At 36.1% G+C, this 19,338-nt stretch overlaps 1 protein-coding gene across 1 annotated transcript in view; it reads left to right on the forward strand.

The window, feature by feature from the left end:
* Positions 1–19,338, forward strand: part of LOC123700658 (protein unc-79 homolog) — a 57,439-nt gene that overhangs the window by 1,204 nt on the left and 36,897 nt on the right. Inside the window, exons 2-29 of the mRNA XM_045647912.1 lie at positions 1,185–1,304; positions 1,709–1,870; positions 2,272–2,442; positions 2,615–2,707; positions 3,074–3,259; positions 3,985–4,144; positions 4,455–4,527; positions 4,667–4,749; positions 5,032–5,163; positions 5,720–5,845; positions 5,967–6,088; positions 6,564–6,753; positions 8,449–8,548; positions 8,807–8,959; positions 9,135–9,237; positions 9,447–9,574; positions 9,952–10,057; positions 10,465–10,574; positions 10,922–11,062; positions 13,592–13,729; positions 13,874–14,020; positions 14,197–14,333; positions 15,537–15,719; positions 16,308–16,464; positions 17,032–17,233; positions 17,871–18,086; positions 18,432–18,557; positions 19,071–19,206. Coding sequence (XP_045503868.1) covers positions 1,185–1,304; positions 1,709–1,870; positions 2,272–2,442; positions 2,615–2,707; positions 3,074–3,259; positions 3,985–4,144; positions 4,455–4,527; positions 4,667–4,749; positions 5,032–5,163; positions 5,720–5,845; positions 5,967–6,088; positions 6,564–6,753; positions 8,449–8,548; positions 8,807–8,959; positions 9,135–9,237; positions 9,447–9,574; positions 9,952–10,057; positions 10,465–10,574; positions 10,922–11,062; positions 13,592–13,729; positions 13,874–14,020; positions 14,197–14,333; positions 15,537–15,719; positions 16,308–16,464; positions 17,032–17,233; positions 17,871–18,086; positions 18,432–18,557; positions 19,071–19,206 — 3,901 coding nt within the window. The remainder of the gene's footprint in view (positions 1–1,184; positions 1,305–1,708; positions 1,871–2,271; positions 2,443–2,614; positions 2,708–3,073; positions 3,260–3,984; positions 4,145–4,454; positions 4,528–4,666; positions 4,750–5,031; positions 5,164–5,719; positions 5,846–5,966; positions 6,089–6,563; positions 6,754–8,448; positions 8,549–8,806; positions 8,960–9,134; positions 9,238–9,446; positions 9,575–9,951; positions 10,058–10,464; positions 10,575–10,921; positions 11,063–13,591; positions 13,730–13,873; positions 14,021–14,196; positions 14,334–15,536; positions 15,720–16,307; positions 16,465–17,031; positions 17,234–17,870; positions 18,087–18,431; positions 18,558–19,070; positions 19,207–19,338) is intronic.

The raw sequence follows: 19,338 nt of genomic DNA on the forward strand, positions 1-19,338 counted from the left end.
GTAATAAACTCGACGTCATACATACCGAACTTTCTAAGAAATTCGTTCTTTTGTTTACAAATTGGGATTGCTTGCACGTGTAGACTGTTTTTGACCGATACGTTATCATATTCTTAGTTGCTCACAAACTTTCAAACTGTAAACATGGCTAGTAAAAGAAAATCATTGTCTATTGACGACTACTTACAACAGACTATACACAATAGCGTTCAAGTAACATTCTTTTTTATGTACATAACTACTAACACTAGTCTGAAATAAATTTTCTCTTTTTCTAATTCTGATTCTTCTTCTCTCCATTTAACGACAACTCTATATAACGCCATAAAATGCACAGTCCCTTCGGTGTCGTTATATAGAGTTTACACTGTACTTTGAAATGGCATACAGCTTAATATTGACTCATTAGTTTTACACATTGACAGTGGTAAGTAAGCTTTCCCCGTGGTAAGTGACAAGTAAGTAAGCTTTCCCCATGGTAAGTGACAAGTAAGTAAGCTTTTCCCATGGTAAGTGGTAAGTGTAACCTGCAAATTACTACTATGTACTTGGATAAATTGTTAAAAACCTGTTTCCTTTCGCTTGTATCTGCTCTTTAGATCTGAAATCTATAAAATAAGTATAAAAATGGATGTTACAATTAAATATTATAAATTTAAAGTTTGGACAGCAATAGACATTTTTAAATGATCAATTTTAATTATAGTTTAATGGATTGAAATAATAATTTTCTTTCAATTAAATTCAGTGCTTCAGAGGAATATGTTTTTCACAAAACATATCTTCTGTCTTTTTAAGATTAATTCATTGTTTTTCATTATTTTCCATTCTGAACACTAAATCGACATAACCATTTTAATAAAATAGCACTAGGTACTTCTCTCTTTATTTGACCAAATTTGGTTTCTATACAATAAAGAATTTGTTTTACTTACAGAGGTTTCAATGTAAACAATACTCTCATGTTTTTCTTATAATATTTAAACACCACATTCTATGACATGACTTAAATCAAAATAAATAACCTGTAAGCAGAACAAATCATGAATGATTCCAACAAAAAATCTTTTTGATGTTGTTTTCCATTATATATTTTTCCCTATGTTCTATATTCCACTGTTTTGACTATGCTTTCTCCAACTGTCAATAGGAACATAATTGTTTTAAATGAGGTTGTGTTACAGTTACGGCAAAAATCCGAAGTCTTTATGACGCCCAGCTGCGGCTGATGCACAATATTCAGCCTCTGCCGTCGGGTATCGACATCGCCAACACCGTCAAGTACTTCTCGCAGACGCTGCTCAGTATGTTCTTTATAATTGTATCAAGTTAATAGTTTTAGATACTCACTTTTTAATATTCATAATGATGATGTGTCTACCTCATGTAATAATTTTCTAATTTGTTGCTTCTGAATGTAGATATATAAAATTTGTTCAATCATCATGGTATGAAGTGATAGTAATTTTTACTACTACCCTCATATTTAAAATGACAACTTATACCCACATCAAATTACAATTTACCCACACTAACTTAAATACAATTAATATTCTTAATTCTTATTTTAAATTCCAAATTTGAATTTCCAAACAAAGCAAATTTTACTGTATTTTATTATACAAAAATTTTTTTTTCAATAAGTACGATTTTTTTCACAGTGTAACAGCCAGCATAAAATATTAATTCTAATTTTAATATATTTCAGGCGTGTTAAAAGATGTGCCGAAATCTCCTCTCGAAATGATGAGAGACGCAGATAATGATGCTGAACGAATGAGCCTGTATCCGAATCTCGATTATAAAGGACTATTTAATGCAATATCACAACTTGTGGATTCTGCACCGCACCTGCAGTATGGGATTCAAGGTATCAATTTATTATATTATACTATTAAGTATTAATACTGTATATAATACTAATAAAATAATAATATTTAATTTGGTTGAGTTGTTTTCGTATTGACCTAATGCAGACAAACAAAAATATTGCTTATACAACAATTTTGTGCATACATTTTTTTTCAAGTCATTACTAGTAAAAAAATTAATACCTTACAATCAATTACAAAGTTAAATTACAGACATTGTCTTGATAAATTTTCTCAACAGGCAAGTACTTGTGTCCTACTAAACATTTCATATTGCTTATTGCTTGGAATTGAACGAAAAATTTAATGTATTGTTTTTTTGCAAAAAAAAAGAATTTTTTTTGTTTCTTTAATAAAAAGACATACCATAAGTTTAAACACTTAATTATTTTGTTTCCAGCATTCGGCCAAGCGGTGCTACAATGCCTGGGTTGCCTGATGCCGTTCCTAGAATATGACATGATAGATAACTTGCCATATCTAGTCGCGTACTGTGTTGCTGTGTTCCCGGCAAATTTACATCAAGATATACTGCATTTGTTGTGCTATTATATACTGCCGTTTACGATCAGTAAGTAATTTAAGACAGCCCAGTTTAAGTATTAATTAAGTTTGCCAGTTTAAATTATGCATTATTTTTTTGCTTTCCTTTATTCAATTTTGTAAATTTGGAAGTAAAATCTTACAAAATACCGATTTTGTGTAAGTGAAGAATTTGCAGTACATTATATTATTTTTTTTAGCACGCCGATATGCAGGGATGGAAGAAGAAAGTGAAGCATCACAGTCAGTAGGTGCTGTGATTATGATGGTGTTTCAACATTCCAACAATCCAGGTATTTCTTCTTATATTCTTAGCTTATATTGCGAAGGCATAAGTTGTCATCTCTTAGGAAATACATATTAATAAATGTTGGAATTGCTCATTGTTTAGTACTTTTAAATATAAATATGTATATAATAAATAAAGAGATGAAATGAGTTTTTTTGGTTTTCCACTTAAAAAATGGAACATAGCGAACGGCGCGGTTGAAAATACGGCCTGACCATTTTTTTGTTATTCTTATAGCAATGAAATTAAGAGAAGACCAGGTCATTCAATTTAACTCCCTTTCCCAATATAACAATCTGTAATTTATTAAACTAATTTGTTGAAACACAAAATGAAATATCTCTTGAAATATAATTTGATTTGATTCCAGCCCACCACTGTCAATTGCTCGAATGTCTCATGTCCATGAAGCAATCGGTAGTAAAAGATGTGCTATGTGTGATTGCATATGGTACTTGTGGAGCGAGATTATCAGCTGCCAAGTTACTCTTCTACTATTGGCCGCCTTTTGATGCCAAGCTGTTTGATAGAAAAGGACTGCTGTGCAAATTTTCAAGTAAGTGATCGTTGGGCGCCTTTTTGGGACATTTTTAGAGTTTATTCGTGAGTAGACTATGAATTCTATGGCTTTTAATAATTATTTTATTTTAGATGTTTTAGAGATTTTAATTTGATGAAACATATATGAAAAGTCGTCTAAATATTAATAAATGTATAATAGGATGGTTGATGATCATTCTTAGTTTTTTAAATTGACTAACAAGGTAACATATTCTCAAATTATAACTTGAAAAGGACTTCTTTTCTGACATATTTCCAAAGTGTCGGAAATGCATTTTTAGTAGCGTTAATTATTCAAAATTGAAATGTTAATGTTTTCTGTTTCATTTTGCTTTAGATGTATGGTCGTAGTTGGTGTCGTCGTGTATGCCTTAAGTGTAGTAAGTTTTATTTTTTTTATTATTTTATTTAAATTTCATTTTTGTTTTATACACAGTTATCTAAGTTCTTCCTAGTTTTCTTTTATGAGCACATACTAAAAATAAAGTTCTGTTTTAAGTTTGAAATGTTGTACAGCCTATTTGTATATCTTTCTCTGCTTTCGTGTCAGAAGTGAAACTTCTTTGGCAAGATTAAAAAATACCAAAATTGTCGCTTTACTCCATGACGTGACGGTATTTCCTTGACGCGACCTTGATATTTTCTCTCTCAAAGCGCCTAAAGAAGTTTCACTTCAAAAATCTTCAAACCTGACATTTAAGTGTACCATCATTTCACCAGATGACCTGGTACCATTCTTCTGTCAGCGAGACATGTGTCCCAACGCGGGTTCGGCTGAAGCTGCGAAAGTGTGCTACGATCATTGTATTAGTGTCACTTTCGCGTCGGATACTCCGCCGCCATTGTATCTGTGTATTGAATGTGCTAATGAGATTCATAGGTGAGTTTTTGGGTCTAATTTAATGGTTTTTGGTTCGGTTTATATGAATTATACTCAAATTTATTTATGTTCCAACAGTAGGGAAGAAAACAATAAAGAGTTTAGGAAATGCAAATGAGCCATAATAAATAAATAAATAAATAAATGTGTTTTATAAATTTTTCAATCACTCTTTTAAATTGAGAGTAGTTATTCCTAGATAAGTAGTCGATTTGGATAAAAACTGAATTTGATTTTAAATATGTAACACGCGTTTGAAATACTTTTTTCTGAAGAAATATGTCTTAAAGGTATTTTTTTCTACTATCAGGGAACATCCTAATCAACGTTTCTTCGACATTCTCCATCCGCAACAACAAGTGTCTATGGTCTGTGAAAATAAGGTAATTAATTTGCATAAAATTCTTTAGTTTATCTATTTAAATAATATCGATGTTTATCTTTTGTTTCGTTTCACCCCATATGAGTAACAGTTTGTAGGTGTAGGTATGAATATTTAATTTTTTCCATTTCTTTTTTCAGAATTGTCGGTCTACTGATAAGGCAGCTTATTCAATCTGTTTTTCAAACGAATGTGCCAGTTACAATGGCAATCATCCTATCAGGTAATTTAATATTTGAGTTTTTTTAGTGTTAGCCGTTAAATTTGAAAAAAAAAAAGACGTGTGGCACTCGGGGACTGCCGCGGTAAAGCTATTGCATGCTATGCCTTCAAGCCACACCTCCGCCTGTCGGAGTGGGGAGCGTGAGGTTTTTTCGTTACGGAATTTCTCGATTCGGTCCCCGCGCTCTAGGCCCGTGATAGAAGCTATGCAATAGCTTAATAATTATCATTTTGAAGCTCGTTTCTCATGGGCGAATTTTTTAACCGACGTCTTATACTCAAGGTATTGCGGTCAGTGCCACGGCAACCGACACAACAGCCGGCGCGGAGGCGACCACGTGCTGCACACGCGGCTGCCGCCCGCCTGGCAGATGGACAGCGACATGCAGACCAACCTCGTTGAGGCTATCATCAGGTGCGCTAAGTAGCTAACAATAGCTGTGCCGCTCGGTTTCACCCGCATTCCTCCGCTGCTGTTGGTCTTACGGTCTTCCTTGATAAATGGGCTATCTAACACCGAAATAATTTTTCAAATCGGACCTGAAATTAGCGCGTTCAAACAAACAAATAAATAAACTCTTCATCTTTATAATATTAGTATAGATTGGAAGTAAGTGGGGGTTACCATCAGGTTCTCATCTGTGGAAATAAACATTGGAACTAATTGTTGGCTATCATCAGGTTCATATCTACGCAATAACGAGACGAATGAAATCATCTCTAGTTTTAACTTAACCATTTCTTCAATAACTGTTTCACCATACTTTCATATTCACTAGTTGATGACTTATGAACAATATTTCGATATTCCATTCATATTTTGTCGATTTTTTCACTGTTCGATGATGTTATAACGATTATTATTTTATGTTAAAATAATTATACTTGATATACCTGTCTTTTCGTGAGAACTATTTCATTTAAAATTTGAATTATTAGTCTAATTAGAAATAAATTTTTACTATCTACAGTCTCCTCAAAGAAGCAAAGCCGATTAATCTAGAAGATCCTGACAGTTCAGCGGAGCAGATTAAATCACCGCTCAGCGTTAAATTGCCTGACCCTATTTCTGTGGAAGATCGCCAACTGCTTGGAAGGTATGAATGTTTTTTTTTCAATCTTCTTTTGGAATTCTGATATAAATGCTGCTCGATTATAAAGATGATGAAGATAAAGATGAGAAAATGGATTTTGACAAGCATATAATAAACATTTTAGATACGGCGTATGGCTAATGGTGGGATTATGTACTCCCAATCCGGACACTCCTGACGAGGTTTTGGGCAGATTACTGTCAGTACTATTTCATTGGTTCCATGTCACTTCATTCTCTTATACTGGTGAGTGTATTGTTAGTTGGTATATTGTGATATTGAATGTGTTATCCTTGATGCATAAACGAATTAAAATATTTCCCAATTTAAGGTATTTAAGGTCATTAATATTACTTTTTAATGAGTGAAAATTGAAAATTACAGAGCTGCTATTTACATATACACTGGTATATGACTATATTTCTTTTCTACTATGTAGCAATCTATCCGCTGACGCCTTCTCTACTCGTTTCCTTTGCTGTGTTTTTGTTTTATGTTCTATTCGTATACAATATTTAAGCTATTGCATAGCTTCTATCGCGTGAGCGTGGGGACCGAATCCAGAAATTGCCTAACGACAAACCTCACGCTCCCCACTACGACAGGCACAGAGGTGTAGCTTGAAGGTATGCTATGCAATAGCTTTACCGCGGCAGTCTCCGAGTGCCACACGTCTTTTTTATAATTAATTATCTATATGTTACAAAAATGTCACATCCAGGCGAAACAGCGAACACAGTGGAGAAGCTAAAATGGGAGCACGTGTGCGGCTGGATCCGCGGTCTCGCGGAGACGCGCAGACGCGCGCTGGTGGCGTGCCTGCTGCCGCACCCGCCGCACCACACGCGCCACGCCGGCCACTGGGACACGCTGGCGTCGCGCGCGCACCACCTGCGGGACGGCCTGAACAGGTGGGGCGTGGGGTGTGGGGCTAATGGGCAATAGGACACGAGGGAATTGAGTATGTAGGGACACGCAGGCGTCGCGCGCGCACCACCTGCGGGACGGCCTGAACAGGTGGGGCGTGGGGTGTGGGGCTAATGGGCAATAGGACACGAGGGAATTGAGTATGTAGGGACACGCTGGCGTCGCGCGCGCACCACCTGCGGGACGGCCTGAACAGGTGGGGCGTGGGGTGTGGGGCTAATGGGCAATAGGACACGAGGGAATTGAGTATGTAGGGACACGCTGGCGTCGCGCGCGCACCACCTGCGGGACGGCCTGAACAGGTGGGGCGTGGGGTGTGGGGCTAATGGGCAATAGGACACGAGGGAATTGAGTATGTAGGGACACGCTGGCGTCGCGCGCGCACCACCTGCGGGACGGCCTGAACAGGTGGGGCGTGGGGTGTGGGGCTAATGGGCAATAGGACACGAGGGAATTGAGTATGTAGGGACACGCTGGCGTCGCGCGCGCACCACCTGCGGGACGGCCTGAACAGGTGGGGCGTGGGGTGTGGGGCTAATGGGCAATAGGACACGAGGGAATTGAGTATGTAGGGACACGCTGGCGTCGCGCGCGCACCACCTGCGGGACGGCCTGAACAGGTGGGGCGTGGGGTGTGGGGCTAATGGGCAATAGGACACGAGGGAATTGTACTCAATTCCCTGTAGGGAATTAAAGTACTTGTAGGGACATGCTGGCGTCGCGTGCACATCGTCTGCGGGGCGGGTTGAATAGGTGGGGTATGGGGCAAATGGGCAATAGGACACGAGGGAATTGAGTATGTAGGGACACGCAGGCGTCGCGCGCGCACCACCTGCGGGACGGGTTGAATAGGTGCGGTACTGGGAACAAGATAGGCGACCTCGTATCGACATCTTAACGCACAATCGCGTATTAAAAGGTCATCCCGTCCGACTAGGGCCCTCCGGCCTCCACTCAAGCGACAGCCCAAGCCGAGGTTCGAGTGGCGGGGGGACGCCCTTGCGCATGTCGCTACCAGGGTGAACCTTCTGTTCATCCACGCGTCCGCGTTAAAATGTAGTAGCCCTTCTGGCTAACATTGAGAATCACCACACAAAAATAAAAAAATAAAAGGTCATCAAAATATGTATAGAAAACTGCATAACTATACAGGGTGTCCCACTATTGGTATACTAAGGCGAAGGGCCTTGTAGTTTAGCATACACTGATCACGTAAAAAATAATAATTAAACAACAAAATTACGTCGAATTTTTTTTGAAAAATTTTTCCTGAAAATCCATGTTCTCTTCTCTAGCATTGCGCAGCCGGCATATACCGCTTCTCTACTGTGAGCATTTTGTCTATGAAAACAAAATCCTAAACGATAGCTCACGTGCTAGAGGCAAAGTTGGGCGGGTTAGCTCACGTGCTAGAGGCAAAGTTGGGCGGGTTGCTTGTAATGGGTGTACAACATAGAGTTTTAAGGATTCATCTATTTGAAAAAAAAGGTCTGGGATTTTATAAGTATTTGTACTCAGCGTATGCAAAACTCTTTTGAGCTTAGTATACCAAAAGTGGGACACCCTGTATACGCATAGGTAAAGTTTTGCTTCACACAATTTTTAACGAGTTAATTGTGAATCAATCGAGCTTTTCTAGTAGTGTAGTTAAAACTCATCAGTTAATATTGTTTTTCCAGGTTATATTGCTTGATACCATACGGCATCATAACACAGTCTATATGGGACTACATAATGCCTGCTTGGATGGAAGCTATTTGCACTGATGTACCCGAAAAGGTATGTCACATTTTTTGTAAATAACAAGATTTTATTTTATGCACTGCTGCAATGAATATTTAAACATCCCAAAATTTACATTATGGTTGTTTTTCCTGTGCTTTTCCCTTATAAGATTCAGTTTAATTATTTTTTTATTCTGTAAAATTGTATGACTCTTCTTCGTCTTAATTACTATCTAAATTGTTACGCATCAAATCTATTTCATTTTATGGGTACATAATTTAAAGAATTGCCATATAATTGTCAATATTACAGGAACTAATGGAGCTAAAAGTGCCCGTAGCGAAGATTCTGGAACCAGACGGCAGTGTTGTTGGTGACGAGATCAATCTGTATAACTTTGCAACACTGAAGGTCACTGATAAACCTCGACCAGATACTGTGCTGCCAGTATTAGAGTGGTTTCAGGTACTTAATACCTTTTTATAATTGCCAGATAAAATATTGTAATTGTGTTGTGATATTTGTATTTGCCTTTTTGTATCTCAAAAGTTTACTTAAAAATTCACAATACAAAAAAAATATTATTTTTTGTCAACTATTGGTATTGCCATGTTAATTTTTTTTAACAATACCTTTTCAGACAATATCCTTCTTGGAAGTTAAGATACCACTGTCCACTCTATTCGAGCTGTTTAGCCATTGCGTCATCAATTTGCCAGAGAAGATATTTAAACCGCAACCTGGTAAGTTAAACAAAGTTTAGTTATTCGTGAAAGTCGCTTTCGATCGTTTTGTTTAATTGATTAAAAAATATTAAATTATTGTTAAAAAAACCGGCTTTACTTCTTTGTGAATCAAATTTTTATTCTGTGAAATGCTGATATACCAATTATACACATTTCAAACTCACAAAAATATACATGGTAAAAAACTCACTCCAAAATGTTTTCAGAATGCACAAAGCCAAAAGAAGGAGAATCGTCCGATTCACCGAACGGCAATGACAAGGAAAGCGATGATCAGATGAAGCCGCAGAATTTGACTTGTTGTATCCTCATGCTGGATATTTTGTTGAAACAGGTCAGTAATCTAAAAAATAATATGTCTATTTATATCTCTTGCATCATATAGAGTGTAATTTTTTTAAATTATTTAAGCAGAATCTGCTCATATGTAATAAGATTCAGTTCATAAAATGACGTTGACAAAATTGTCATTTGAACTTGAAATTAATTTAGGTTAAATTGTAATTTTTTGCTCCTTGATACAGTTAAAGAATGAGTTAAGAAAGGTCCTTCGAGTCCCGCTTGATTCTAATATTAAGTTTGATCAGTGAAACTTATGAAAAAAGCAGGAGAATTATTTTTCTTATAACTAAAATTTGTAGTTAGTATTGTAATGAAAATATTTTAATGGTATCTCCAAACAGCAGAATATTATGGTATATAATATTTCAGATGGAACTACAACAACATCGTATCAACATTCAGAACGTTAGCAGTGAAGCGACCAAATTGCTTCGACTGATGCTCAAAGCGAACCAAGTCAATACTATTGAACATTGTAAGTACATATACTTGGTAACTGTGTTGTTGGAAATTATTTTGTCTTAAATTTCATTTTAGAGACACATTTTTCTGTGCATAATTTTTTTATTAAAAAAAAGTGAAAATAATGGTCAATGTCGTATGTACTATACGGGAGTAAAATTTCAAGATCGCATCATGGTAATACTTTCACGTCATGGAATTACGACGATTTTTCTAGCTTTGAATCTTGCCAAAGAAGTTTCACTTCTGACACGTGCGCTCGGCACACACTCTCTTTTTTTCTTGGTAACTTGTTATACGTAATTATGTAGGTAATTTTTTAACCCATATTTGTATTCCAATAATCTGTCACACCTTTACAAATCTATTGATATTGTAGATATTTAAAAAAAAATTACATATAAAAAAATATCTCCCCAGCGGTGTGCATGTGGGGTGTGTCCTGTTCGTACTGTTCTGCGGCTGCGCTGTGCCACCAATTAGCAGTGCGGCTTGTGAGAGCTCTGCTACCTGATACTAAGAATTTGGAGGTAAGTGGTATTAATAGATAATTTTTTGTTGAACTACCCTCATAAAATATCTTTTTTTTTTCAAACATATTTTAGATTTTTTTCCATGATTCAGTTTTTACAGCAATGATTAGTTTACGCACACTCTGTTAGCCTTTTCATTCTTTGATAACTTATTAAATACATTTAATCAACAACACATTTTGAGTTGTAAACATCAATCAATAAATATCAAACGCTCAAAACTATACAAATGGCAAAGCACACACAAACATTCAATTTAATTTTTCAATTTTTACCCTTAAACCACATTTTTTTAAAATTTGTAATTATTTTTTCAAATACAAATTTATAACGCACATCACCAGGTGCAACCGGTCCCCGAAGAGTCGTGGTCGGACAAGCGCTCGACCGAGGAGGAGTCCCGGCGCTTCGCCCCCGCGGCCCCCCCCGCGCAGCCCGCCGCAGAGCGCTCCTCGCTCGGGGGCGTGCTGTCGCACATGCCGCATGTATGTATGGCCGGAGATACAAAACTGATGGGCTGTTTGTCGTGAAAACTGGGAGATGTCTAAAAAAGCTGTGCTATTGACAATAATTATTGGTTTAAAAGGGGGGACTTCTACTTTAGTTCACTCAAAAAATAATTATTGTCCTATCCTGTCTATTTCCATCCTAGCCATTGTACAATCATGTGTTTATTTTTTTTAAGTGATCATCTTCAGTGTTAATATTTTCGATAATATTATTGTGTTCTTTACAATTTCATGAGATTTATCACTGAAAATATGCATTTTCATACTTCTAACATACTAACATACACCGATCAAATTAACATTGTCTGTTTTCATTTCATAGAATACAGTGGGGTTTTAATTCTGTAGAAGGTGTGACAAACAATAATTTTCCCTCTTCTAATTTTATTTATTACTTGCCATAAAATTAAAAGATTTCCCCCGTGTTTTATCTGCATGTTACAATCATATCATAATAGTATGTGTGGGACTATACAAACGTTTAAGCATGTTATAAAACATTAAAATTGAACAAATGTAAATAATGTATGTTGTAGATTATTTTGCTTTATAACGCGATAAATATAAAATTAAATAAAGTGTGTACGTAATATCGTACACGCACCTTAAATTTGAATGTTCTTATTAGTGTACCTTTGGATTTTGTATAAAATTGTTCATGTAGCCCTTCGTGCACTAATTCTACAAATGTTTTTGAAGTAAATGTTGGAAAGTCCGATGTGAAACGATTTAATAGCCGCAAATTAAAGGAGATTAAAACCTGCTTATAATATGACTATATTGAAGACAGTATTGCCAATTCTCATCTTTTGAAGTTCATATTTTGTGGAAATTAAAATTAATGCGTTACCAAACAAAACTTTTAAGTCTCAAAGAACCTAAATTTACCTGGAAACAATCTACAATAGATTATTTAATTTCCTGCACTATACATTCTAAAGTACATCAAGCGTCCTCTAGAAAAAAAAATCTCAGCCAAATTAAAAAAAAATCTTTTATAGTTCTCTATACAGGCATTAAATTATTTCACATCGGACGTAAAAGTAGGGCTGTATGTAATAGATGTATAGTTTGTTCATTTCATGCAACTGTCCTTAATGAGCGACGTCGGCTCGGACGGCTCTCTCACTAAGTCGTCAGGCGACACGCAAGTACGTTACCTTTGTATTCCTTCCTGTGCTTCTGTTGTGTGCTTGCTGACCCTTGGTTTTGATATTTAATTGTTAGGATTGATAATAATATATGTTTCATGTATAAGTAGGTAACTGTGACGTTTTTTCTCTTGTTCTGGGGAGGTAAAAATATTAAATGGACACAAAAACAGATGTGTGTCTCGAATGAAAAAAAAAATAGTCTAACTTTCCTTAAATTTTCTGTGGGTAAACAATATTTTATGTCTCCTGTGGGTCCATTCAAAGCTAAAGATATTATTTAAGTGGTGCAGTCAATCCTTTCACTGTGTTGCCACATTCAAAGTTATCCTTAAAAATATTATGTTTGTGGCATATAATGACAACATTCCTGACAAATTCCTCAAATAAAACGCTTTTATTGTAGTTTGACTAGATATATAGACCTTAATGTAGATAGTTGTATTTTAGCAGCAATATATTTATACATAAATTTTCTTTTTATAAACGCAATATTCATCTCATAATGATTAAATACATTAATTTGCAAAAACACATATGCTATAAGATGCTTTTAAATTTATGAAATTGGATTTAAAGCAGACAACATTGGCTGTCACTTTTCTATTCTTCATTCTTTCTTAAATCTCTGAACCGGTTATTATTTAATAGTTCTGAGTACCTACTCCAATAAATCTTATACCACTATGTCAGAAATTATATATATAATTTCTGTTCGGATGAAAACGTGGTCTGTCCTTATTGCATTTTTGTATTTGCAACAATGGAATAAAAAATATACATATAATTTATGTATTTTTTCTGCCTGTATATTTTTATATATATTTGGCTAAGTGAGCTTAAATATTTAAACATTAATAAAATTTGTTTATTGATTCATATTGAATTACTTTCACGTGTAAATAAATCCATTGAACCAACAAAATTTATATACTATGAATATCCTATGGAACAAGAATAAGAAAAAAGTGCTATCTTCACCTTATTTCACGAAGACAAGCTCTATCATGTTATGTCTGCTAACATTAGGCTAATGCAATTGCAATACTTTTTTATGTACTGAATATTTTTATGTAACATAATCAAAACTGCCAAGGTTTCGAACTGAAATAGAATATAGCAGCAAAAATTATCCTTTAGTCTGGTATCAATACAAAGATCTAAAAATATTTTTGCTGAGTGCAAAGGCATACTTGCATTTGATCCTGTAAGGCCTTATTTATGGCATACCAAATAACCTAAGTTATTTTTAATTTTCTAAACGTATGGATCAAAATCATCCCTGTTTTAAATCCTGCCAATAAAATAGACTGTCCTACTGACCATTATCAGTACAAAGTTCCCACATTATCAGATAATGACAGCAACAGTGGAGACGATCACAGAGCAGCTAGACATGGCGGTATCACTACCGCCGGCAGAACAGCCGCCCACTGCTGTTGCGCACTCTGTGACTTTGACGGACACTGATGTGGCTACTGCTACCGCTAATGTAAGTAATTTTAGTGAAACAAATATTTTTTTAAAAATTTAATTCACAAGTACAAACGATAAGACTTTCATTTACTAGTTCGTTATTTATAAAGAATATTAAAAATTATTGATCCTTCAAGCTGGTTGGTTTAACTATTTTTAGGTATCCACACCTAACTTACTGGGCGAACATGAAGCAGAATCGGTAGAGGATGACATAACTAACTTTTGGCCGACTTCAGCTGGTCGCTTTCACTTCTGCATTGAGGAGTTACCGCAAGAACTTCAGTATATACATCAGTTGTTACAGGTAAATAGGATTAATGAAGATATTGTTCGTAATAAGTGAAAAATTTGATGATGATGTTTGACCTTTTAAGGAATACATTAACATTCATTTATCGGACAGACGTTTATTTTTAAATTGTTATATATTATAGTACATTATTTTTTAAATTAAAATTTTCTGAAATTTGGCTATTGCAGGAGTTGAAAAACACGACAAGACCGGATGTACTATATTACTTATTACAATGCTTGCAAGTACTCGTGCTGAACACAGATGCGTTGGCAGAACATAAAGGTTTCTTGATTTGGTGCCAAGAAAACCTGCTTATAGACAAGTAAGAAGGCTTGGTGTATTAATTTCTACGATTTCTTACGTTGTTAAGACTTTTATAACATAAGTCTTACAGGATTATAGTAGGTGTATTAATTATAATTCTACTTGCATGTTTCTATCTTATTGTTATATCGTGTATATTTCTTCATTTGATATGATCTCGTTTTTATAATAAACTAGCTCTTCACCCGTGACTTCGCCTGTGTAGTCTAAGTAAAACCCCTTCCGCACACGCACGTACCAGATTATCTACCATTACTGGGATTTCCTGTATATTGATGTTTCGATTGGTTTTTATCAGGTTCAGATATGAAGCGTGAAATGTATTTTTAACCGACTTCAAAAAAAAGGAGGAGGTTATCAATTCGGCCGGTATATTTTTTTTTTTTTTTTTTTTTTTTTTTTTTATGTATGTACACCGATTACTCCGAGGTTTTTGAACCGATTTACGTGATTCTTTTTTTGTTCGATGCGGGATGGTGTCGAATTGGTCCCATAAAAATTTTATTCGGATAGGCCCAGTAGTTTTTATTTTATGAGCATTTTTGTCTGTAGGTATTTGTAAATTTTGCAAGTGCAAGTTTGAAGTCGGTTGTTTTTAACGCAGTTATCACTTGTCACGTTTTAATTTATTATCTGCTCTACCAAAAGCACTTATATTGAGTGTTTAGCTCATGGACTGATTGAAGTATGATGTTCGTACATTATGTTTGACGAGCTAATTGTTTATTTTCAAGTTTTGAACAAAAATACATCATTAGACGATGTGCTAGATTTGTTTTTGGTGAATCTCAGTTAGAAACCCTTTCAAGTTCACAAATAGCGTACCTTCAGCATAATCCGTGTTTCTATAAAAAAAATCCAAGTTTAGCTGATCAACTTTGATCAGACAATGAATAGGTTAGGTTTGTGGAATTTCTTAGCGCGATATTTTTTTTTTATTCTATTAGAAAATGTGATACCTTGTCTTCCCTATTTATCGGTAATAAGTCGATTTTTGTCATTGGGCTCCTGAAACACAGTGTTTTACTAATTCCGAGAGAGCAGAGAGAGCCTAAACTTATTTGTTGTGTTCCTGAGACACAGTGTTTTACTAATTCCGAGAGAGCAGAGAGAGCATTGGCTCTCTCTTACAGCTTGAATATGGATCCATAGGTATTCCTATTCAAACTGTATTCATTTATCAAGTAATATTTTTACGTAGCCTGTGGAACGTGTGCGACGCGGCGCAGTCGCACATCGCGTCGGTGGCAGTGCCGGTGCTGCTGCACTGCGTGACGCTGGCGGGCGGCGCCGACGTGCTGTGCGCACTGCTGCGGGACGCCTTCCACCATGCCGACCCCACGCGCCGCTTCACCGCCGTCGAGCGCGTCACCATGCTCGTGCGGTCAGTGCACACTGCACCGCGTGACGTCATCCACTAGCAGCAACGCACATATGTGGCCAAAGCATAGTCAGTCTGTGCTGATTTAATCAGTTCACCCGCAACGTGCTCAGTTCTGTTCATACATTTGTTCGCATGATCGATTGACACGCTCATCTAGTTGATTCACATGCGAATACACGCCGATCCGGTAAGTTTACACATGACAACACGCCTATCTGGTGAGGTAACACGCGCCTAAACACGCGCCTACACGCAAATCTGGTAAGTTGACATGCAACAATACGTACGCCTATCTGGTCAGGTAACACGCAGAAACACCCCTCCACGGTCAGTTCACACGCGGCTACACGCCTCTACGGGCAGTTCACATGCGGCTACACGCTTCTACAGGCAGTCCACATGCGGCAAAACGTATGGTCAGCAGTCAGCACGTATCATGCAAAGTGATATCAACATTAGTTAATTATAACATAGCAAAAAACTAAAAAAAGATGAACAATCATCTTTAAACTTTAAGAAAATTTCCTTATGTTCCCTACACTTCACTACCTAACTTAATAATCACTAATAATAATTTATCTCCTACAGCTTCATGGACGGGTCTCCAATAAAAACGAGTCTCCCGCTACAAACAGCGCTAGCAACTGCTTTCTGCTACTTGATATCAAGTATGGACGATATCAACGTGTACGTGGCGCAGCGGGCAACACTGTACATTGGGACTATACATGATAATGCTATTGAGGTAATTAGTGAGAAATATTTTAATGATGTGGTTCGATTTATCGATAGATTATGCTATATTAAAATTGACCCGAAGGTCCTGAAATATACTTGAAGGACCATTTTTGCCCAATTTTAGAAGCAGTTCAATGAATTCAATGCCCAAACTTACAGTCAATAAGAAAACAATAATTTATTGTATGTGATCTTCCATTAAAAAATGTAAGAAAATTTTTGAAATTCTTTCAATGCTTCTTTTTTAGATGTCTGTATAACAAGCAATGTAAAATTGGCGTAATAAAGAAAAATATGTTACTATTGGCTTTTTTTGTAATTATTAAAACCATGCCATTAAAAAATGTGGCAATTCCCAGAACATAAATTTTTTAGCTATTGCATAGCTTCTATCGCGGGCCTTGAGCGCGGGGACTGAATCGCGAAATTCCGTAACGAAAAAACCTCACGCTCCCCACTCCGACGGGCGAAGGTGTGGCTTGAAGGCATAGCATGCAATAGCTTTACCGCGGCAGTCCCCGAGTGCCACACGTCTTTTTTATACCACTATAAATTACTAATACTTTATTTTCAGCTGCTCCTCTATTGCCTGGAGACCCAGTTCGACCTGGTGATAGTGGACCGTCCAATGATTCTCCAGTCTGTATACCAGCTACATAACACTCTCAGTGACAGACGAATTCTAACCTGGGACTTTTTCCTGAATCGATTCGAAGCGCTGTTCTTGGAGGCTCAAATCAATACTAATAAAAATGTAGATTTTTCTAATTTGAGAGGTAGGTTTTTAACACTTGTAAATGTTAATGTGAACGATAAAAGTAAGCTTTTTCTAGTAGGATGATAGATAGAACTACATATATTTAATGCAGTTAATATTTGAATTTTTGAAAGACGAATATCCTTCAAAATTGTGAACAAAAGCTAATGAGTGATAGAATTGTTTTCACATCATATTTTATATTCCTTTAAATGTATCATAGATGAAAACTAAATTTAATTAATTCACATGAAATCATGTTTTTGTTCGTGTTTAACAACATTTTTGGTTCGTGTCTAACAAAATTTATTAAATTATTACTGCGTACATTTCATACTCTGCAACTAGGGTACTTGCAAATAAATAATTACATTTTAGTTTGTCTATTACGATATAAATCACCTCTTCAACATTTCAAACATTTTATAACTAGATACAATTCTTGCAATTTTTGAAGTGAAACTTCTTTATCGGGGTTGGAAAAAAATTTAGTGTAACATTTTTCCGTTACGCGCCATCTTTTTCTTATCCCTACCATGCGTGATTCGACGTATTTCTGTGAAGTTGCAATAAATTATTTTTTTGAAAAATAAGGTCATAAAGAAGTTTCACTTCTTACGTGTGTACACTAGTACACGCACACATTTTTTCCCCAGAGCTAGTAAGCAGTTCCACCAGCTCCGAGTGGTTCATGTACAAGGTGCGTCGTGCACATGATGCACTGAGTGCGGTCGCGCGGGAGCCACACACACATACACATACGCATACGCACGCGCACGCACACGCACGGTCACTATCTGCGTCCTTTGGGGCCAAGTGGCCGTATAAAAGGACCATATCTGCACCAGCTGCTGTTCCTCCTCAACCTGCTGGTAAGTGAAAATATTTTTTATTCTGTACGTTTTATATGTAAACATGCACACACGCACACGTACGCGCACGCGCACGCACACGCACGATCGTTATCTGTGTCTTTTGGGACTAATTGGCCGTATAAAAGGACCATATCTGCGCCTACTACTGTTCCACCTCAACCTGCTGGTGAGATTTTTTATCTGTTGACACTTCTTCAATAATTATTAACATTTAATGCATCAAAAGCTTTCAAATATTCTTTAAAAGTAATCTATCCTTCTGCCACAACCATATGTCATATCTGGACTTCTAAACTTATTTTAATACGTAGTTGTAGTAGTTTTTTTATATTATTTTCGCAGAGCGTGAGAAAATCTATTCGCGCCAGTATTCTGCGCCACTTCTGAAGAGAAAGACATCGAGATTCGGCTTGGGACAGTTACTGCCCACGCCGCAACAATCGGGGAGTTCACAGAAAACCAATAATGGTTGGTGTGATTTTTTATCTTTAATACTTTTATTCATATTGTAATCTGTATTAAACAGTATGCCTCATATACAGAGTGTAATCGTAAAGTGTGCACAGGCCATTATTCCGTAACTATTGCAGATATCAAAAAACTTTAAACTGATATCGAAAGCCCTTTACCTAATGAGGAAAATGACAATAGTAACTTTTTAAAAATAAAACGGGAAATATCCAAAAAATTTACATCAAACTCGCCATGTATATACGACTTTTGCCAATTCTTTAATCCCTGTTTTCATATGTATATAATTAATAATAAAATGAAATTAATCATTTAAAGGGGACCTGTGATAAACACTAAATTGATAATTTATAATAGTAAGATTATGTGAAATTATCCGCAAACAAAATAAAACGGACAGAGATGTTATCTCAATTGACTATTTTAAGTGCCAAAATAGTAAACCATAACTAATTTTGTCAATCTATTTTCAAACTTATCACCCATACAATAAAGGCTATTTTTCAACAGACACAGTCCACTCAGTATCGGGTCGATCAACAGAAGACACGGCAACAACAGTGTTGCCGAAAGCTGTTGATCTCGAAGAAGCTGATAAAGAAACAACGAATTTGTTGGTGTTCTTGTTAATGCAGTTTTTGTCCAGGTGGATTATTTTTTTTAAGAAATCATGATTTTTAATGCTTTTTTTATTTTACTTATGTAAATAAATCCTGGTTGAATTAGTATTAATTGTTAAAAAATAATTTCTATCGATGGTACTCAAAAAATGAATAGC

Source organism: Colias croceus, chromosome 20, assembly GCF_905220415.1.
Source record: "Colias croceus chromosome 20, ilColCroc2.1".
Lineage (NCBI taxonomy): Eukaryota > Metazoa > Arthropoda > Insecta > Lepidoptera > Pieridae > Colias > Colias croceus.